The 21629-nt window shown below is 37.5% G+C and overlaps 4 protein-coding genes across 5 annotated transcripts; 2 read left to right on the forward strand and 2 right to left on the reverse strand.

The window, feature by feature from the left end:
- The first annotated feature begins 3588 nt into the window (after positions 1-3588).
- On the forward strand, positions 3589-7462 carry rhof (ras homolog family member F). The gene is made up of 5 exons (XM_063889334.1): positions 3589-4035; positions 4291-4378; positions 5298-5407; positions 5678-5812; positions 6364-7462. Exons 1-5 carry the CDS (start codon positions 3901-3903, stop codon positions 6526-6528), a joined length of 633 nt encoding a protein of 210 aa, XP_063745404.1. The 5' UTR covers positions 3589-3900; the 3' UTR covers positions 6529-7462.
- tmem120b (transmembrane protein 120B) lies at positions 7180-14965 on the reverse strand. 2 transcript variants are annotated; one of them, XM_063889332.1, is made up of 12 exons: positions 14809-14965; positions 13547-13665; positions 12907-13023; positions 12765-12824; positions 12583-12675; positions 12408-12497; positions 12179-12244; positions 11981-12042; positions 10090-10182; positions 9774-9838; positions 9466-9534; positions 7180-8972 (listed from the first exon to the last, which is right to left on the reverse strand). In XM_063889332.1, the coding sequence occupies exons 1-12, from the start codon at positions 14869-14871 to the stop codon at positions 8856-8858; spliced, it is 1014 nt and encodes a 337-aa protein (XP_063745402.1). In that variant the 5' UTR covers positions 14872-14965; the 3' UTR covers positions 7180-8855. The 2 variants fall into 2 exon arrangements, with proteins under 2 accessions (XP_063745402.1, XP_063745403.1); XM_063889333.1 differs by lacking the exon at positions 12179-12244.
- A 1816-nt stretch (positions 14966-16781) lies between these two features.
- On the forward strand, positions 16782-17992 carry morn3 (MORN repeat containing 3). Its single transcript, XM_063889167.1, is given in 6 exon segments — positions 16782-16832; positions 16835-16933; positions 17049-17206; positions 17294-17453; positions 17559-17743; positions 17860-17992. Coding segments are annotated over 6 exon segments (753 nt in total). The 5' UTR covers positions 16782-16789; the 3' UTR covers positions 17968-17992.
- A 132-nt stretch (positions 17993-18124) lies between these two features.
- orai1b (ORAI calcium release-activated calcium modulator 1b) lies at positions 18125-21558 on the reverse strand. The gene is made up of 2 exons (XM_063889168.1): positions 20842-21558; positions 18125-19645 (listed from the first exon to the last, which is right to left on the reverse strand). Exons 1-2 carry the CDS (start codon positions 20965-20967, stop codon positions 19088-19090), a joined length of 684 nt encoding a protein of 227 aa, XP_063745238.1. The 5' UTR covers positions 20968-21558; the 3' UTR covers positions 18125-19087.
- Positions 21559-21629: the final 71 nt, after the last annotated feature.

A 21629-nucleotide genomic window follows, 5' to 3' on the forward strand; every position in this document is an offset into this window, starting at 1 on the left:
TATTATAAGAAGTCAAATAGACTTAAAGGAAGGAAACGTTAATAAATATGGCGTGATCAGCCTGTGTGTTGCTGGGCTGCCTCACCCTGCTAACGGCATGTAATCCGAGAGCTCTGGACGGTTGCCATGGGAGCTCAAGCGAGTTGTTGCTCCCCCACACTGCCATATTAGGTCATCAGGAATCCTCTGCAGCAGTGGAATAACACGGGGGAGGGGGCTACCGTACGTGCACTATGGCTTCAGACAAAGACCGGAGGATAATGGGGTTTCAAGGGCTACAGAGCAGGACAAACTAACTAAAACACATTCGATTTTTATCGTTTAATCGGCAGAGGAGTTCAAATTAGAATTGTTGTATTTAGGTGCGTCACTAATGTGCCCTTTACGCACTCCATTCTGGTGTGTGAGCGTGTTTTACGCACTCCCCTCTGGTGTGTGTATTTGCCTACGAGAACACACACTAATGTAGTCTGTGTGTCGGTGGCCTGTTTTTCTTGTTATCCACTCCTTGCTCTGGGCTGCCAAGTGCGCGCATTTGCAGGTCACGAGGCTGCAGACAGCATTCCTCTCTGTCCAACCCTGCTTTCTTTCTACATCCCAACCCCCAGTGCAAATGGAGACAGAATAGTGAAGAAGGTTTTATGTTTGTGTGTAACAAAGATGAACATTTTGCGTTGAATTCCGCCAATGAGGTTATTTATAGGCCTTTGTTTAAAAAAAAAAGTCCTCCCTGGTGGGTTGCGCCATTCAGTTTTGCGCGCCGCTGACACTGGAATATTCCACACAGAGGATTGGCCTCTCTTCTGCAGGACAGCTGTCTCTTTGCACGGCGAAAAAAAAACTACTTTTGACAATTGATCTTGGTTTATTAGTTGATGAAAATGGGCTGTACACGTATGGATATTTTACACACCTACAGGATAATTGAATACCTTTTTTTATGTGCTTCATGTATATGTAAGGCTGCCAGTTTCACCTTGTAAGTCAAACAAGCACTCTTTTTTTAATCATTATTATTATTATTATCTTACAGTCATTTTTTATAGATTTGACTACACTTTACCTTGTTGTGGCATATGGGGCATATTAGGACGGGTTTATGTCGAATCCTGTCGAGTCAGAATAGCCAGACAGACTCTTTCTGTCCTTCTTTGTATGCTCAGCCTTTTATAGGCGTCTGATGGATTGTTGACTGAATCAAATCAGGTATCCTCCGTGCTTTGTGTATTTTACACTGGCTTATTCAAGGATTTTTCATTTGTGGTACTGTATTTATTTATTTTCAAATCATTGTCTTTTCTTCTTTCCAGCTCTAAATTATTTGCATGTCTAGTGTATTAATAGTGTAACCTTCTACAGCATGCTTTGTAACTTTAAATGGCAATATGTTCTCTGTCTGTGTAAGATCTTTGAATAAATATAGTATAACCAATTTTTATGTTTTATTGTTGTGAAAAACCAAGCAGGTTCCTGTTATTTTTATAATGTATAGCAATTGTTTCCACTTATTATCATGATTTTAGGCCCATCTGACAAACTGAATTTGAGTCAATCATGTTAAATTAGATACATATACTTCTCAAAAATGGGCTACACAATAATCACCAATCATGCTGCAGGGTGTCTTAGCTTCAGGAGCAAATTCCCAAAGAAAAAGATGGGTGAAATTCCATCTGTAGCCGTAAATGTGTTTTCTGGGGAAATACATTAAAGATGACATGTTGTGTTATATTAATCAAAGTAAAGGGCACTGTCAGCTCCTCTTAAAGGGACAGCTTGCTCAAATTTTAACCACTCTTTCCCCCAACTGCATATTTTCCCACTCGTGACCACTGAGTTATAACCTTTTAAATTGGCTTACCTCAGTTTTATGGGAGCTAAAAATGTTCCCTACCAGATAGCCTTCTAAAGAGTAATGTTAAATACAAAATGCTTGTGTATTTTGATAATGTAGGCTATTTCCCTGCTATCTCCTGACACTCAGTGCATATCTGTATTATTAGCAATGACTGACTTTGCTGGGACATTTTCACCAACCTAATGTTTAAAGTATCATCTTATGCAAACATTGTCCATGAACTCTGCAATCAACCAGTTTCTTTTTTAACGTAAAGGCTTATAGACATAACGTATCACAGCATGTCTATTGGCTTATGATCCTTCATAGATACATCACATCTTGTCCAACCATCTTTTAGACACTGATAAGATGTTTTTCCTGCCCTAAAGCAGCCTGTCTGCATTCCACAGTATTTAAAAAAACAATGATGTTATTTTTCTCTTTACAGTAAGGTAACATATTGTCCCTCTTAATTTTATCTTCATACAAGTCACTTCATTTTTCTCATTTAATTACTTTGATGCTGGATAAAGATATCCGCACATTGCACCCTGGGAGGAGAAAGAATAGTTTATCCTGACGCCCCAATCTGTGATGTCACTGCTATGTTCAGCCATTCAGACAGAACAGAGAAATATGACCGACATATTGCTTGTAAATACCCTCAAGGATATAAAATGATCACATTAAAAGGAAAATACATGGATTAAACAGGTCGCTTAATGTGTTTGTTTTTTTTAACAAATTGCATGATAAATTCCCCATACTGGTTGCTGAATGTTTCATAATCATATCATAGATCCAAGAAGTAAAATGTTTTGTTCAGTTTATATTTTGGTTTCTCATGAAGAAAAGTAATAGTGTTTCAGGTAAATTATCATGAACCTGAAATCCAATGTATATAATTAATTAAATATGATTAAATGAATTCTAACAGTCATGTCTCGCATCAAAACGTATGGTCAACATAAAAGAAAAATGAATCCAGACATAAATTATTTGAAGAATTTGAGAAAAATGAGGCAGCTGGTTTATTAATTATGAACACTTGACTCTTTATTTAAATATAATGGTTGCTAAAATGTGCTTTTATATTTATTTTCTGAATATTAATATAAAACCTTAAATATCTTCTCACGTATTTGTGTAAATAATAATAATAATCTGATTTCTTATTCACTTTTATTTGTTCAGCCTTATTGCCTTTGAGAGCAATGCCAAAAAAGTCTAATTCCTTATGTGTATGCGATAAAAGTATTGATTCAGATGTTATTGTTTGAGATTAATTTAAGAAGAAGAGCGACTGGCCTTTTACCCATATACTGTTCTGAGAAAGCAAGTTCCCAGTAGTTGAAACCTCTAAAGGAGGAACAGGGGTACACACCCAGCCACTTCATGTCATCATAGCACAATACATTCAGGACTTCACAGATACAAATCCACAGATCTGACAGCAATGACCAGTATTAACAAAAGCCTGCTGACTTCACTTTTGCATTAGATGCGAATATTTACAGTGTTATCTCAAATACACACACACACACACACACACACACACACACACACACACACACACACACACACACACATACACACACACACACACACACACACACACACACACACACACACACACACACACACACACACACACACACACACACACACACCTTTTGATAGTGGCAGATTTTCTGATTGAGTGCCCAACCCAGAAAAGAAAATAGGCATACTTAGAGGAAGTAGGAGCAGCCACACTCAATGCTTCACATGTGTAGCTTGATATTTGTACCCAGAGATGCTGTGAATGATCACATTGATATTATGGCAGGAAAGCACGGTAGGAGGTCAATTCGAAACCGCTTCAATGTGACAGGAACAGGAAGTGGTGAACAGAGCAATCTACAACATGAGGCTCGTCTCATTCCTCTGTCTCGACACTGCCTGTTCATTATCTCAGCCTTTTCAAATTCATCTTGCTTTGCCATGAATTTAACTTAAATCTGGAGGGAATATCTTCAGCCCTATCCTGCCTGGCACCTGTTTGAATCTCGGGAGGCAAAATGACACAAACAAATGCTGGAACTGCCAATGGTACCATGAAGAAGGGAGAGGAACTTAAGATTGTGATAGTGGGAGATGGTGGCTGTGGGAAAACATCCCTTCTGATGGTTTATGCTAAAGGTGATTTTCCAGAGGTAAGAAGGGCTTCAATGTCATGTGATTCACCTCTAGATATTTTGTTTATAAAAATTATTATAGTAAAAATGTGTTTTTCTGACTATAGTTAAGACTGATAATGTTGAACATATATCTCAATTCAAATTAAGTCAATTGAATATTCTAATAGGGACACTAATGAAATGTTGGAACTCAGAAAGAGGAAGAAATGGCAAAGAATACATAATAGTTGTATCATAAAGTTGACATCTTTCTCTTGTGTGTCAAAACAGAAATATGCCCCGTCTGTGTTCGAAAAATATGTCACAACCATCTCTCTCGGACAAAAAGAGATAAAGCTCAACCTGTATGACACAGCGGGTGAGAGTCTTTATCAAAAATCCCCTCCTTTTTTTGAACATGATTAACTTTCTACTGATTGTACGTTTTATATTATGTGAAGAGACCACTGAAGGAAAAGGGGCAGGCAGCAGATAAACAGCACATATATATTTATTGTTTTATATCTTTTCAAATGTTTTAGTTAAGTCCTTCTCCCACTGTGTTTTCAGTATAATACTAAAACTGGCAGTCAGAGGAAATGATAAATGTAAAATGTACGTCAGAGCATCAACCTCATCTTTCCGGAACTGACCCACTGTGTGTGTATTAGTAATTACTAATAAGCTTTCAGAATGTGGTTTTACTGCTGTATTTTAGGTTTAGCCATCAACTGAAAATAGTCTGCATAATATTTATGGTACTATACATTGTTTTTGTAGTTTACAATACAACAATATTCCCTCAATACATGGGCTAAGTAAAAGTGTAAGTGTTAAAGTTGAAACGACTCAATAGGTTTCTGATTTGATATTGGAAATGGGTTTAATGTTAGAGTTCTTTCAGTGATTTTAGAACACATAACACATTTTGTATTAGTATTGCCTGAATTAAGGTATTTTTTTGTTACCAGTTTAAAATCGAACAATACCGGGCTTGACACCAGCTGCTGTATTTCTGCAAAAAATGAAGTTCCCATGTGAAGGGAAAATAGTCATTTCATTATCAGGAAAACCCATTACAGACTGCACCAGCAGTTTATCTTCTATGTAATTGCAGCAGGGTTCCATACATCAGCATAAACGGAAGCCGAAGCCAGGATGTGGTTTATAGATCTCTGCTAACTTTGTAACATACATCATATCTTTGTGTACAAGCTGTTGCATCCAGGCCAGTTATTTGAGTGTGCAAACCTTAACATTCATCTGCTAATATGAATGGTGTGCCTTATTTCTTTTAGGGCAGGATGACTACGACAGACTGCGGCCACTCTCATACCAAGAAGCCGATTTGATTTTAGTCTGCTTCGATGTGACTAATCCTACTAGCTACGAGAATGTCCTGATAAAGGTAATCATTACACTTTGCATTTACAACTTGCTAAACATTTACTATTTCAGGTTGACTGTTCAAATTCAGTTAGTAAATGATTGTCAGAGTGTCTTTTGTCTATGATTGACTCATGCGGGTGAGTCTACTTGTGGACATTGGCCCCCACATGGCTGACTCTGTTGTGCTAGAACTTTCTCTTTTCCCAAAGAGTGAAGGCCTGAAGTCAGATGTTCAAAAGAAAACACATCTGAAGCCTCAAGTGCTTAAAGTCCTGTTTTGTTTTCGCAGTGGCACCCAGAGGTGAAGCACTTCTGCCGGGACACTCCTGTCATCCTGATTGGCTGCAAGACTGACCTCAGGAAGGATAAAGAGTGTTCAAGGAAGCTCAAGGCTATGAATCAGGACCCCATCACTTATGGACAGGTAAAAAAGGGAGGAGTGTGCACAAATGTAGTGACCTTTAAAAACAGGCCTATTGTTGAGTCTACAGGATGTCAACTACAAGAGGAAGCACCTTCACAGAACATGCAACCACTTAACTGCTTACAGCAGCAAAGCATAACAAATCTCTTCCAAATGTACATCGAAAAAATACATTATCCCCCAAATTACCCATTACTCATTCTGTGTTACCTTGAAATATTGAAGAAAACACACGGTGAAGGAGGAATGTGATGAATTGAAATACATAAGGTAATTTACCTGCAAAACTAGATCAAATAATCAGTTGGCAAAGTCTCACTCAACTCATGCAGTACAATCCAAGTGTATCATTTGCTTAAAATGTCATAACTCGCAGCTTTACGCTAAAACCAAACTATTAAAAAACATTACTACAACCTTTACTTTGGTTCATTGAGGATTCTCGGGTCACAAAGGTTAATGATTGATAAACAGAAAAGCCATTTTGTGGGTGAGGTATTCCTTTAACCTCCTTATATAGTCTAATTCTTGGTGTTAATGTTGGCTTTCAGGGGGAGGAGACCCGGCAGCAGATGAATGCAGAGCTCTACCTCGAGTGTTCAGCAAAGCATCAGGAGAACGTGGAAGACGTTTTCAGAGAGGCCACCAAAAGGACTTTGGCTTTCAATCGAAAACAAAAGAATTTCAAGAGGAAGAAGAAATGTGTTGTTTTGTGAAGTCAAAAACACACTGGAGGACTCCACTTGCTAACTTTCTCATTCACACTGAGGAAGGTTGGACATTTAGAGACAAGGGGTTTGCAGCTTCCAGAGTCAGAACTGTGGGCCCCTCTGAATCATCAGCCCTTTACCTTCGCAAGAACATAACTATTGAGGTAACAGGAAACACAGTTTTGCAAGAAATGGCGGTGGTGTGCAACCTAAAATGCCTTTGGTCAATTTATTTGTACTTTTGTATGAGATGCATTTTGTATTTTTATATATATTTTCTAATATAAAGCTTTTTGCGGTTTAAGAAAACCTGTATTTTTATTGAAATGTTAGTCTTTTAGAGGAGATCTTTTTTACTGAATCAGGTTTAAAAGCTGCTGGTAGGTAACAGAATAGTGTTTAAATTCAACACATAATGGTACTGTGACAGAGTTAGTTCATTTCCAGTAAAACAAAACGCTGAACCAGAATTTGCTTTGGAGCTGAGCCAACATGGAGCAGATCTCTAATCTTTACCAACAGCGCCCACTGGTGTTGGAAACCATGAATGTGTACCATGGGAGAACATTTAGGTATTTACATGATTCCCACATAGTCAAGTAAATAAATGAAATGTAATTTGGTCTCATTGCACAACAAAACAAAACAAAGCAGAAATAGCAACAAAGTTTGATTAGGTGTTTATTTATTAATATACTTTATACAACAATGTACACAGATTGAGGAATTGTTAACTGTCACGTCACTGATCATACTCAAGCACCAGTTAGTCTTGAAATGAACGGTGAAAACATTAACATCAGCTACATCATAAAAATGAGGAAATCAAGTTGTTCTGTGCATCTTGTCAACGCTTACATCAAAAGTAGCATCTTGGTATTTGAATAAACATGCTTAAATGTTCCCCTCAATAAAAGTGATTTGATTCTTTTCAGCATGATAGCGTTCAAGGAAATGCAGTTTATAAAAACACACTACCATCTTTAGATCTTCAAAATAAAATGACCTTTGTTGCTGTGACAAGCTGGAGAGGAAGTAAGGCATTAGAGACCAACATTGCTCAAAACAACAATATGACTTAAGTCTTTTTTACACAAGCATGAAACAAAACATTACAGTGAGTGAGAGCAACAGTTTCAGGTTTTTCCACAAGTTAATTCTTTCAAATATTTTATTTAGTTACGTTGATTGGAATTAGAAAAATGATTAAGCACTTTAAAAAATCATCATTCTTTATCTTATTCTTACAGTACCGGCAACAATAGCAGCATTTGATAAAAATGAATTTCTTAATGTCATTTGTTTTACCACAGTAATGATACATCTCTGTGCATAGCTCTGTGTTCTTAAATTTGTATTTAACTTTAAGGAAGTGTTAGATTTATCAGCTTTAACTAACGGTCCATGTATCACAATGTTAGCATTATGTTAATGAGAACATAAATGGCCTTGGAAGAGTTCTCTCCTTACTCGGAAAAGCACACATTTTATACATCTGTTTTCATGTAGTAGCCACATTTAGGTGTAACATCATAAAAAATACACAGTTATGGCTGAAGGGAGAAAGCAACAGTGTTGTATTCCCTTGTAGTTCCTACCCATTTGTAAAACTTGAAAAACAAAAATATAGCCTCCACTGATTTAGGGAAAAAAAGACACCATTTTTTCAGAAATTGAAGGGCAGTAAGGTATCACTTTTGTTTGCTTCTTTAGTTGTTGACCAACAAGTCTATAGTTAAAAATACTGTTTAGCAGTGAAATAGCACAACAAGGAGTTCAGAATTACACAGACACTAATTCAAGAAATGAAGTGCAGTGCCGAGTGGAGTATGTCCAATTTTGTTCAAGCCAGAGACAGTTTGAGCACTTCACAGAAGTATGAAGAACATGACAGACGTTAGTATGAAGTGCATGACAGACGTTTTGTCTTCAAAAGGCAGTCTATACTCTGTTCAGTAGATCGATGCTACCTGCCCTTTTTTAGTTGCATATGATTTGAACAAAGAGATTCATGCGCTGACACAAATACCCAAATAATACAGTTCTTCCACGCTCCCCTTTTATGTACATGATAAAGAGTCAAACTGTCCGTACATCAGTTGAACTCACCACTTTGTGTTGAGAAGGACTTTGCAGCAACATCGACAACGATTCATTGGAAAGCAGAAGCCTGTCGTCCAGACACTTTGGCTGGACGGTGCCACTATCAAAGCCTGAGAGAAACCGTTCGCTTCGTCGTCTGCCAACATAACCGTACCGTGGTCACCTTCAAGCGATTGTGCGCGTCGTTTCAAAATTACTGGCCGTTGTTAATAATCTATGCAGTTTCATTCTTAGTCTTTTTTGTGACTTTTCTCCTGGTTTTTCTGAATCTTTTTGTTGACTACTTGCAATGTGGTGAAAAAATTTCCCAGGAATAGGACAAAGAAGGTCAGTGACAGCATAAATACCTGGGGGGAAAAAAGGAAAAGACATGACCAACCTTTTTTTAAATTGAAGCTATATCTGAATTTCAAAATGTTAAAGGCCTCAGACATGTTTAGTTTATGGGAATAACATTCTTTAAAACACTACATGTTATCAAATGTCATGTATATAAATCAATTTGAGCCTGTGTACATAAGTGTGACACAAATTTTCCCTGCACCTCTTTTTATTTGACCTCAGTGGTCAATCGATATCAACCATTCTGGTAATAGCTTTAAAATGTTCAGTTATTAGTTAGATACTGACAGGGAAAATGCACAAAGAATCCTATTGAACATTTTCCTTTAACAAAAGAGAAAGATCACCCAAAATAAGTTGCCCATTGTTGGAAATATTGGTCCTCTTTCAAATATAAATATGCATGTGTATATTTGGGTTAACTGTCTCTTCAACTGTTATTTCGGCCTGACATGCCTCTTGACATTTGAGCAAAGGACCTTCCAGTGTGATCCTCACCTGCCACTCCTTACAGTCCTCATGTCCTCCCAAGCGAAACAGGGTCAGTGAGTTGTAGAGCTGCCAAAACTGCACAGTGAGAGAAAGCATAATGGTTCATTGTGTTGCAGCATGCTCTCATCGAACATATTTCACCCTGATCCACAGCTTTCTCCTAAGCTGATGCAGTCTCTTAACTGCTTTGAAAAATCCTACCTCCCGTATATACTTAGGTAATGATGATCAAACAATAAATGTGGGTGTAAAATGAATTACAAAGTCCTAATTTTAAGCAATAAAGCTGTACAAAAAATTATGCTTTGACTTACATGGCCACAAAAGAGGAATGGCAAAAGGAAAGTCAGGCCTCTCCACATCCAGGACTGAAATCCCTCTGCAGAGAAACACAACGGTTAAACACACAACACTACACCAATGTGTTGTTAAACAGTCATTAATTACAGATGGATTCAGAAGCTAATTCTTTGAGCTACTCGGGTTACCCCGACATCTGCATGGCAACACAATCATTTGAACAAATGTCTCCGTCACCTTTACCCTATTTTCCCCCACACACTGTGTTACAGTTGGCTCAAGAGTTCAAACGATTGAAATTACTGCCCCCAAAAATAGCGTACATCTTACCCACTGTGAGGTCCAGCTGATTTCGCTCTCCCAAAGCTCGCAACCTGTATAAGCAGCCCCTCTGGTAGTAATACTGGAGGTACTGAACAAAGCCTGCAGGACAAATGGATAGATTAGCACTGCAAACATTTTCCATAATCTAATTCAAATCACAGAACTGGAAACTATACTTTAGGGGTGGATTTTACAATCATTTTCTGTAAAGATTGATCTTCACATTTTTTTTTGGTCAATTGATTACTTTCTACAACACCAGGCTGTAGGGGAAATTGTCTGTTCCAAGAATTCTTTATATATCAGGGGCAGGAAACAGCATTTTCTGCTATTTTTGCATGAAAAACATATACAAGCTGTTGCAGCAAAAGTCAAAAGTCAAAAAACAAAAAATGAACAGCAACCTAGAACATGAAGCCTTAAACTGAAATAAGTTCATCATGTCGTCCAAAAACACATTTGTATTTGTAGGTGTTTTTTTGTTTAAGAGGAACATCCATTTGTTTAATCATTTGCCTTATCATCCAAAACCCTGACCAAAGAGCACTGTCACGCAAGTCATCACATCATGATGTACAGTTGATGTTGGCAATAACTGAAACCACCAGCGTGTGAGAAATGACTTCTCTAATCTGGTGAGAAGAATCGTAACAGTACAACTGCTGTATTATAGATGCAACAATGCAGTGTCAGAATGACAGGAATACAATAATTGATGCAAAGATTCACGTCAATCAAGATCCTTGCATCTTTGTACATCCACTAGAAAGGAGTCTTTTTAGTGTCAGCTATACATTTAAGGAAGGTTGTGTACACTTCCTCTAAATAAGTTTACACAGCATGTGATCACACTCACTGATATACATATAGCAATGTCATGATGAGTGAAGACATTCCCAACAAGATTTAACTGTATTGAAATCTTTCCGACAGCCAGTGTAAGGTCATTACAAAATACTGGCGTTAGAAATGTTGCCACAGTACAGGCCTCTAAGTCAATACGGTTCAACAGCTACATCTTCTCGAACTGTCAACCTTGAACCATGTGCGTTTTATATTAAATAATGCAAATATGCAGTTATATATTGAACATAACCATGTCCTTATTTGATTTGATTTTTACTTGCTTTTCGATTACAGTCCCTATATAAAATATGTTCCTACCATACCATGTTGTGAAAAGATTGACAGCGTCAGATATAAACCATTACTTGTTACGAGTTATTCTTTCTCTTTTCTCCTCCTCCTAAATAAGGAAAGAGCAACAAACTTAACATAAAGGTCACACTGAGGCCATTTGCCGTTTACTCTGTTAACCGTTGATTGGCAGAAAGATATGTATTTATCAAATCAAAAATGCCAATGCCAGGTTCGTTAGTGTGAGGATGTACCGCTTTTTTGGATTATTGTAAAATATTTTCCAGGCAAAATAAGACATTTTAACTACACACAATTTCCTGACATGTCATTGAACAACTGTTTATTAATTAATAACATAATTGCCAGATTGTTCAGTAAAAAAAGGAATGATTAGTTGCAGCCCTACATAAAAGGGTTATCATTTTGCTTAATAGAGATGCAATACATATCAGAGTGCAAGACATGTTCCAACAATTCTTCTTTATCTGTCAGATCTGGTGTCTGTTACAGATGATGTAATACTGAAAGACAGCACATGGTAGAGCGCCTCAAATATCCCAACGTGTGGCTACACCTGGCCACAGTCAGCAAAAAACATATTTAGCTACAAGATACTCACAATAATACAAAAGTAGTGAACTCCCTCGTGTTGTGGTACACACAATATTAGCAAAATACATTATTCTGAAATGGTCCCACCAAACAGACTTCCTAAAGAGAGCTGGTTCAAAGTCAAGTCAACAAATTAAATTCTTACTCTGATAAATGCAGAAAGCGAGGAACTGGCTTCTGAACATCTGATACACTGGCCCCTCCGGCCTGGGAGAAAAAGACGCATGGTTAAACAAAAAAAACAACTGGAGCCCTTTTTGTCTCAGAAGTCGCTAACCTGTGTGCGATAGTATAAAATAAAACTATGAATATAACAGCTGAAACAACAGAGCCAAAAACTCACCATGTGAGCATCACACCTGACAGAAAGGTGGAGACATAATGGTGAAAAACCCACCAGCCGTAGATCCTGAGAAGCAGAAGAGATTTACCATTGTACAACCTCGCCATTCAAAAAAACACTTTTCCTATAATAATAATAATAATAATAATAATAATAATAATAATAAATGTGTGGCTTTATTATACAATTGCAACAGACTGCAGTTCTTCACAATTGACTCTCAACAAACCTGGAGCCATTGCTCATGAGGATGCTTTCCCTTATGGTCAATGTGCAGTAGTACCACACCAGCAAAAAGTTGAAGATTTCATCAGTGACTCTAAACAAAATAGAGAAAATAAAATAAAACAACACACTTTTTAAATTGTATTTATTTAAAGAAAAGGTCAAAAACATTGTCTCACCGATAGTTGAGGAAGAAGAGGCTTATTGCTCCAAACATCAGGATTATTGTCATATAAAGCTTGAACTTCTCGTACTCGTCTTTATAGGCAAATCTATCAATAAAAAGGAGGTCAAAAACAAGGTAATAAATATACAAAAACAAAGTCCAAACCATATTTTTCACACTGAATACTTTACTAACTTTGCCTGGTTGCTGAGAAGCGTTACGTTCACACTGCCAAGGACCAAATTCAGGTACAGTCTGAAAAAAACACAAAATTGTAAAATCAACAAGTAACACATTAAGTAAGTATGTTCATTGTTGCCATGCAAAAAGTACTGACCCGTTTTTTTTGGGCAAATACGCTTCCATATCAAAGAACACATTTTCTTTATCTTTTATTTGTGTTTTCATATCCGCTATTAGTTTCAGTTCTTGCTCGTCACATGTTTTTGAACACCTGTGGAGAAAAAAACAAAATGATCATTAGAAGAAGATATACTTTATTAATACCTGACAGAGAAATTTCTTTCCCCACTCTGAAGTGTTTACACACAAGGCGCACAAACACAACCACATACATGCAGGTGAGGTGGCAGAGCAGGGAGGCTGCCAGGGTTTCAGGGTTCGGTACCTTGCTCAAGGGCACCTCGGCAGTGGCTTGGCCGTGAACTGGCCCTTACAGACTAAGCCACTGCCGCCCAATTAATGTAAAAGTTAAGAGCAATAAGAAATGTCTTTGATCTCGAAGGCACTGGTTATCTTTTGGTATGTCTCAGGGTGACAGAGATCATAACTATTAAGAAAGCGCGTACATTTCCTAAAAGAAAATGTCCCTAACAAAAGCACTAACATCAAAACTAAAAGACCACGTTTTCAGAGAATGTATACAAAAACGTGTATCTCCTAAAAGAGGCTGATGAACCACAAACAGATAATGAACAAGTTAAAGAATCAGGAAGTCTTGATCAGAGAATACTCACTTTGTCAAACTCCACCTCAGGTCTTTCAGGCATTTTTTCTGTTTACTGATGGCACTGCTGCATGTTGTCTGAAGGCTGGTGAGCTCCTCGAGTTTTTGTCTGTATACTTTGTGAGTTTCCTAGTTCTCAAACAAAAACAAAAAGTGAGTGGAGAATATGTGTAAGGACAAAAAAGTAACCTGATTCTTAGTTATCGGGAGGAAAAATGCAAATGTGTCTTTCTGCACACACAATGTAACAAAATACAAGCACTACTTTTGGGGAAACTTTTAATGACATATTCCATTGAAAATACATTACTTCAAAGGACTGATTCATCTAATATACATAGAAAGCTTTGCCAATCATAACAAAAAATACTCTTGGACAGCATGGCTAGGAATTGGATTAATAAGACGGTTTACCACAGTGCAATCAACAGTGTGTAATTAACCAAGTCTATTAAAACCCACAGATGGTTAGGAGCGATACACAGATGCAATTAGACAAATATGCAATGTGATGTAAAGCAACTGTAGGGAAATGGCAGGCTGTTTTGGTGCACTAGAACATGTAAGCTTTATTTAGGAACATCCCCAAACAGTTGACATTCACCTTCATTATCTTTCCCAATGGAGCAGCTTCATATTGTATATGTTGATGGCATTACAGGTCTAAGTTGTCTGCTACCAGCATAGGCAGAAGGGTGACCCTGCCACAACACAACATATGATGCTTTATTTTAATCTAAAAAGGGAGCTGTGTCTGTACCGATTATTGACCTCCTATGTTGTTGTTTCAAGTTAGCTAGCTAGCCAACGTGAGCCGTTGTGGTAATTATTAGGATGATGATGTATTCAATGACTTCTGCAAAATTGTGTTCTCAAACAAAGCCAGAGCGTAAAGTTAACTTAACAAATGTCTTGGTAAATTAATAGAAATAATTCAACATTAAATCAATGGTTAGCAAAGTTACTGTAGCTGCTCATTAGCCGCCTAGCAGCAACACAAGTAACCTGCTGCTAACGTTAGCTGCAGAAACACACGGGTGTTACTCTACAATCAAAGATGATAAAATATCCTGACATTTGTCCATCCCTTAAATACAATTTTGCTTCCAACAGCAAAGTTATTGGCTGAAAAAGCTGCGTTTATGGGTGAGCTGAGAATGAATGGCGAATAGGAAGGAGCCATCCAAACTAACGTAGTAGCTGTCAGTGCCATCCACGACATGCTATACGAGAAGCACGATACCATACATGATGTACTGGTTTTAGGGTCACCTGCAGTTGTTGATATTCCTCGTCCATTTCCTCCCACTCCGTCTGAAACCTCGGCTTGGACATTGTGGTACAGCAGCTGATGAATGAAGGAGGATAGGTCACAATCTGGCTCTCACCCAGGGTCTGACTGTCTGCCCACTCAGGAGCCGTTTTAAACCGGCTGCAGGGCGCATGCGCACCGCTATGGTTAAACCATAGGTTGAACACTTTTTATGTACAGTCAATGGTTAAACTAATAAAATACACAGAGGAGGGAGACGTACCTACATCTTGTACTTAGAAAGTACCAGAGTGTAGGAATCCTCTTTTATAAGTAAATCAGCATTCAAAACGTTTACTTAAATAAAAGCACAGAAGTATTGTCATACTCATTATGCAGATTGGGCCATTTTCTAAACATATATTATGTTTGACTGATTATACATATGGATGCTTTTAGTGTGTTAGTAAAGGTACATCTTATGTTATGTACTTGTATGCTGCAGGGTAGCTTCTGGATTTTACTCCACCTCTGAATTTTAGTGGAATGGAAGTACCAAGTAGCACACATTGAAATACTCAGGTAAAGTACAGTACTTGAATAAATGTACTGAGTTACTTTCCACCACTGCATACGTTGAACGTTTAAGTAATAAAATAAAATTCAATAAAAATGTACTTATACTACTTTATACTTTAGCTCCACTTCACCTTGTGGGCAAATGTAGTACTTGTTATTGTTCTACATTTAAACGCAAATATTAAGTTACAAGTTACTTTGCAGATTTAATTTATAAATCGACACTGCATTATCAAACATTATTATAGATTAAGCTATTAAGTAGTGTTTTCCAATAAACCCGACTTTACCAAGTGCAGCACCGCAGTAATAAGGACATTAATCTACCAATCATTTTCCTTAAAATAAATCTGGTGTATAAATGGCCCATTCGGCATAACTTGTATTTTTGGTACTGATGCAAATACTATTTTACTTGTACTATACAAACTTAAATGCATTACTGTAGTATTTTAACACTATAGTTTTGCTACTTTTAATTAAGTCAATCATTTGAGCACTTCTTCCACCCTCTGTCATGTTTTAACATTCACACTGCACCAACCATAGTACACAGTTCTGTTGCTAGGATACAGTGAATGCTGTTGCAGACCCAAGCGAGGAGAGTTTGACGGCTAGCCGGGTTAGCTCATATGTTTTTAATATATTCGGTAGTTACATGGCCAGAGTTTCTAAAGTCATCCGCTCAGACACATCGCTAAGTAACTGTAATCAAACTGTATGGTATCTAACGTTAAGTACCATCATAAACTAGCTAGCTATTATGTTAGCATTAAATGGTAACGTTGTTCCTGTGGTTGATGCAGTGGTTGGCGAAATCCTTTGGTAATTTACTTACATTTAATTTAGTAATGCAGTGAAAAAAAAAAAAATCTGTTTTACTACTAAGGGTACTGCATTAAAAAATTAACAAAAAAGTAACAGTTACCAAAAGTAAAAAGAGTCATAATGCAGAATGGCCCATGCTAGATGTATGTATCAATCACTGTTATATAAATGATTATCAATAGAGAAGAGAATAAAGAGTACTTGTATCATCCTTTCCCTAAATGTGGATTCATGTTTATCAATTTTCCTCCTATTTTCACGGTTTTGCATGATTTATTTTTATCAGCACTGCTGAAATCGTGTACATCCCATAACATTAATAATTAATAACATTAAACTATGTTTAATTATATGTAGTAACATGTGAATATTGTGTTTTGTTTGTTGTTTTAAGTTCAAACAATTCTGTATTTCGGTCATTTTTTCTCAAATATTCACACATTTATGTTTATAAATTGTATATTCGGCATGAAACAATGAGCAATGTGTTGTTGTTATTATAGGTTGAAAAGAACACGCATGCTGTAGATTTACTACTTCATGGGTGTAACATGTTATCTATGTTACAGGGTTTTCATCAAGCTACGCCCAGCCATGCCATATCTTCAAACATCTAAAAAAGGGAAGCCATTGTCCACATTACTGATATTAAGTCACAGAAATGTGGACTGCGGCACACAGTATTCTCTATCAACGGGAATGAATACACTGGAGAGTGGCAGGACAACAAGAAACACGGTGAGCTTCCTCTGATGTGAGCTTCTCCTAAACATGGACATTTATGAACCACTGTTTATGAAGCATGAAACACTTTGGCCAAACTAGATAACACATTTGCTTATTTGTTTGAAAGGGAAGGGAACTCAGGTCTGGAAAAAGTCTGGTGCCATTTATCATGGAGAGTGGAAATTTGGAAAACGTGATGGATCTGGTACCTACAGTGAGCGGATCCCACAAACAAATGAGTTGACAAGGAAGTACTGTGGTGAATGGAAACGTGGAAAGAAGCATGTATGTATTTGATACAGTGTTCATGGACAATATATCAGATGTATTCACGCTCTGAGATATGTTATGCATTACTTTCTATCTCTTTAGGGGTATGGGATGTATCTCTACAATAACTCAGCAGTTTATGAAGGGGAGTGGAGTGAGGACCATCGGAGTGGATGGGGGAGGATGTACTATGAGAGCGGAGATATCTATGAGGGAGAATGGATGAAGGATAAGAACCATGGACAGGGCATCATCCAATTTGGTAAGAGCACTTGCTTTGCATACATTGTTAAAATCTCAGATAGATAACAGTATAGTTGGTCAAGATGGTGGATTTTCAAATGGTACTTTCGGACTTGTCTCCAAGCAAATGGAAACTGGTATGAAGGCACCTGGGGAGAAGGCAAGAAGAACGGCAATGGAAAGTTCTACTACTCTGACAAAGGCCAGCTGTATGAAGGCATTTGGTTGGATGGAGTAGCAAAATGTGGAACCCTGTCAGATTTTGGGAGGAATGAAGCACCAAGACCAACAAAGCATCCAATTCCACAGGTAAAACATCTCCATTTTGATATGCAGTGATTGCAAGCACACTATGTCACAAAATTAAACAATCATGGACAACAAATCACATTTCATTCAGTATGATTGACATGTTCTTTCTTTAGGTACGTCTGGTGGATATGCAGTTGGTTTTAAAAGAAGCCGAGGCAGCGTACCTTCAGGAAATCAACAGCAAGTTGTCAGTCCACAACACACTAACAGACAACGAATAAAAAATAAAATAAATGGCATGATGGCATTCAGCATTTTCGGCTTGTTTTTATGTACACTTTCTGTCCGTTCTTACCTGTGGAGCAAAAGCAAAACATCTATTGATATTTCAAATTATTTAAAAAACATTAGTGATATTATTTAAGTGTAATACCAGTATAACTTCAGTATTCACATATTTTTTATTCAATGGACTGATCAAATATTAACCATTACTGTGTTTTCATACACTGCACTCTGACAATATGATGGCACCAATCAACATCAAACTACATACATTTTTACTTCTGAACTATCTCTTCCAATACAGACTGCTAACTCAGATTGATCCCTTCCTCGAAATGGTTGGGATTAAAAACCAAGCTTAATTTAATTAGGAAAAGTACCAGAATGATTGAAAAGCACTTCATGGGAACTTAAGGAGTAAATGATGAAAGCAACATGCTAATTCAGGATTGAAGAGACAAGTGGAGTGCTCAGACTTTATAAAATGACACACAGAGAAACACTTATCCCTAATAATAACAACAAGTACTCCATCAGGACTGCTAATACAAATACATGAGGTTATAATGTGAGGGAGATTTGTCTATCAATTGTTAAAAGCCAAGAGAATAAATATGACAAATCATCACGAGAGAGGGCCGGCTTGGTTAGTTATCCAGCATAGGGTATGAAGGTTCAAATGTAAAAGTATGTATAACATAAAAATCAATTTTATACGCAAGGCATTCTAAATGTGATGCGTTTAACTTGCATAAACGGTAAGCGGCAATGATTACATTCAAAATACAATGTTTTCAAAAAGTACATTCAATTTATTTTTGAAATTCTGAATGCCACTTGGCAAAACAGTGTCGGTTTTGATGTCAGCAAATATATTAGACAAATAATACTGTTGTTTTAGGAGCTGTTGAGTCAGTCAACACTAACAGCAAGCATTACAAAGATGGTGGAGATTACAAGAAATGTACACAGTAAATAAGACTAAAGAGTAAAGACAAAAGAACACAACAAAAGTGTATTAACAAATATAAACAGGTTAATAGATTCAGCAGGCAACAGACAGGACTTCAAGTTATTGTTGAAATGTCTCCAGTGTTAAGTCTCCACCATACTTCACTATGGGTAATGTGAGCTTGGGGACTGCAGGATGGAAGGCTCCCCTCTGTTGTCCAGCTCGTTTTGTAGCCTGGTGAGATTAGAAAGCTCCTCCAGTTCCTGAAACTGTCTGTCCGTCTTATGGCTTACCAAGGAGCGGTAGAAATGCACTGCAAAGACTATGAAGATTAAACCAAAGGGGACCATAATAGATGTGGAGGTAATAGCAGCAGCTACACCAGCTGAAACTGTACTATTGCTGGACTTGTTGGGCTTAACGGGCAAAAATTTTACCCAGCAGAGTAAAACCACCTCGGCTAGGAAGAGTAAAGTACCTATTACTGTCGAAAAAGCCCACGCCAGTTCAATGTGTCGGTGCATTCGCTCGTGTGGAGACTCCTTAACAGAGTTGAGGTTGTGGACATTGCTGACAGCCTCTATATTGGGCAGGATGCAGGTGCTGACCATCAGAGCAAACAGGTGAACAGCAACAAGCACAGTGGTGCAGGCACTGAAGGCAATGAGGAGAGCAGGGGGGTAAGGATAGCTATTATCCAGCTGCACTTCTACCATGGCCACCTGGAAAGAAGAAACAGGATGGGGAACAACTTTATTATTTGAGACAAGTTAAAAACAGACAGGATTCCAAGTTATTGCTCAGATGCCTCCTGTGTAAGAGCAAACAAAGCAATAAGTTAAGTGTTTCATATCTCATGGTCCAAACAATCAACAGTATAACATTAAACCATTTAAAGAGCATTGTGTGCATCACGGCAGATTTGTGAGTTGGAAGGAATAGTAAGAGAACAGGAAAACAACTTAAATCACAAGAGATAATATAGAAACTTCATTGTCCATTCACATAACATGTGACTTCTATCACATGGTCCTAACAATGAACAGAATACCATAAAACTATTTAAAGAACATCTGAATGGTAGAGCTATTCAAAAGTTATGTAGCTATCAAGTACAACAATATGAGCAATTACAAATATATTTAAGGAATCATAGTAAAAGTACACAGCATACATAATGGTCCATTTCAGAATAATATATATGTATTACTGAATAAAGCATTGATGCATTAGTGTACATCACTCCAATGTTGCCTCTGGTAAAGGTGGAGGTATACTCTATTAAGAAGCTCCATCTTCTTAATAAACAAGCTCCACTAAGCAGTATACTTATTAATAAGTATAATGTCTACAGAGCTTGTGAATTTGACCAAGGGATGAATACAGTTTTATCTTAATCTCCATTGTTGTTTTGTACTACAAATCTAAATCTGCAAAGTAACAAGTAAATCAATATATCTAATGAAAGTAGTGGAGTCAACATTTATGATTTCCTATTGAAATAACGTGGAGTACGAGTATAAAGTAGCATGAAGCCCCACTTTAATGATGCAGCAGGTAAAGATGGGGCTTATCTCTTACTATACTGCTGTAGAGCTTGTCTTTTCACCAAGGGATGAGCGTTATCTTCATCCATAATTGAATTATTTATTATATTTTGGAATAAAAATTATATACACACTAGTACCTTAATGTTTCAAATGAATTGTGTGGAGAAAAAGTAAAACATCCCCCTGAAAGTCAGTGGAGAAGAGACTAGTAGCATTCAGATTTAAACACTCAACTAAATTACAAGTACCTCAAATTGTATTACAGTACATGTAGTTACTTTCCAACCCAACCAAATGTGCTCAGCATAATGATACTGGCCTATTAAGTCTACAGCAAAGTAGGAGGATGTTTTGGAGACATATGTTACCATAGCAAATCCAGAAAGCAGAGCTGATGTCCGGCTGGAAGCCTTCAGCTTGGCTCGGCTCAGGTACAGCTTCCTCCAGGACAGCGCTTGCAGTGAATGCTCGTTCAGACTCATGTCGCTCGTCATTTAAGCAAAGGAAGAGCAGCAGCGCTGGCGTAGTTACCTTGTTACCTAACCTTGTTACGACAAAAACAAGCGTTCAACATGCCAACAGCGTACCATACAAAACCTTCAACCTCGCCAGCTGACGGAACTGCGGAAGTTATTTTTTCAACAGCAGTCTTTCCTCAGTGCTCAGCGTGCTGTGTGCCGCCTGCACCTTACATTACCCAGAAGCCTGCGCGAACCGAGGCGAACTTCCGGTAGCATTTCCTCTGTTAAGCCATTAAAAAATCAGCCCTTAGTTAATACTGGAAATAATGACCACCATCGATGTGTAGTTAGTGTCATATATTATGTTTTTGTCAATTTAAAATAACTACTTCTGCAGCCCACGTGACACACATCAGCATGCATGCATGTGATGATTACAGAATTACTGAAAATACATAAAGAGAGGCTTTATCGATAAAAAACAAGGTACTTTATGTATTTCAAGGTATGGTACAAGATTAAACTGTTCAATAATTGTGGTTAAAATATATGTTTTATTTATTTAAGTCACAAACCACCAGTGATTTATCTGCTGTGATAAATAGTGTTTCATCTTTGTTTGTCATACCAGCTGCCTGTAAAGCTGTGAACTACTAACACGCCGTGACGTTGTCCAACAATGTTTTGGTTCCTGG

This window comes from Eleginops maclovinus, chromosome 8 (genome assembly GCF_036324505.1).
Source record: "Eleginops maclovinus isolate JMC-PN-2008 ecotype Puerto Natales chromosome 8, JC_Emac_rtc_rv5, whole genome shotgun sequence".
In the NCBI taxonomy this organism is placed as follows: domain Eukaryota; kingdom Metazoa; phylum Chordata; class Actinopteri; order Perciformes; family Eleginopidae; genus Eleginops; species Eleginops maclovinus.

What these genes read in the sequence shown, in the direction of transcription:
- rhof (XM_063889334.1), top strand. Translation starts at nt 3,901, where the DNA reads ATGACACAAACAAATGCTGGAACTGCCAATGGTACCATGAAGAAGGGA. An exon ending in CTAAAGGTGATTTTCCAGAG is followed by an intron (nt 4,036 to 4,290) that starts GTAAGAAGGGCT and finishes GTGTCAAAACAG; the next exon opens with AAATATGCCCCGTCTGTGTT. An exon ending in ACGAGAATGTCCTGATAAAG is followed by an intron (nt 5,408 to 5,677) that starts GTAATCATTACA and finishes TTGTTTTCGCAG; the next exon opens with TGGCACCCAGAGGTGAAGCA.
- tmem120b (XM_063889332.1), bottom strand. Translation starts at nt 14,871, where the DNA reads ATGTCCAAGCCGAGGTTTCAGACGGAGTGGGAGGAAATGGACGAGGAA. An exon ending in CTGAGGTGGAGTTTGACAAA is followed by an intron (nt 13,024 to 13,546) that starts GTGAGTATTCTC and finishes TTTTCTCCACAG; the next exon opens with GTGTTCAAAAACATGTGACG. An exon ending in TATTTGCCCAAAAAAAACGG is followed by an intron (nt 12,825 to 12,906) that starts GTCAGTACTTTT and finishes TGTTTTTTTCAG; the next exon opens with ACTGTACCTGAATTTGGTCC.
- orai1b (XM_063889168.1), bottom strand. Translation starts at nt 20,967, where the DNA reads ATGACGAGCGACATGAGTCTGAACGAGCATTCACTGCAAGCGCTGTCC. An exon ending in TGCTTTCTGGATTTGCTATG is followed by an intron (nt 19,646 to 20,841) that starts GTAACATATGTC and finishes TCTTCTTTCCAG; the next exon opens with GTGGCCATGGTAGAAGTGCA.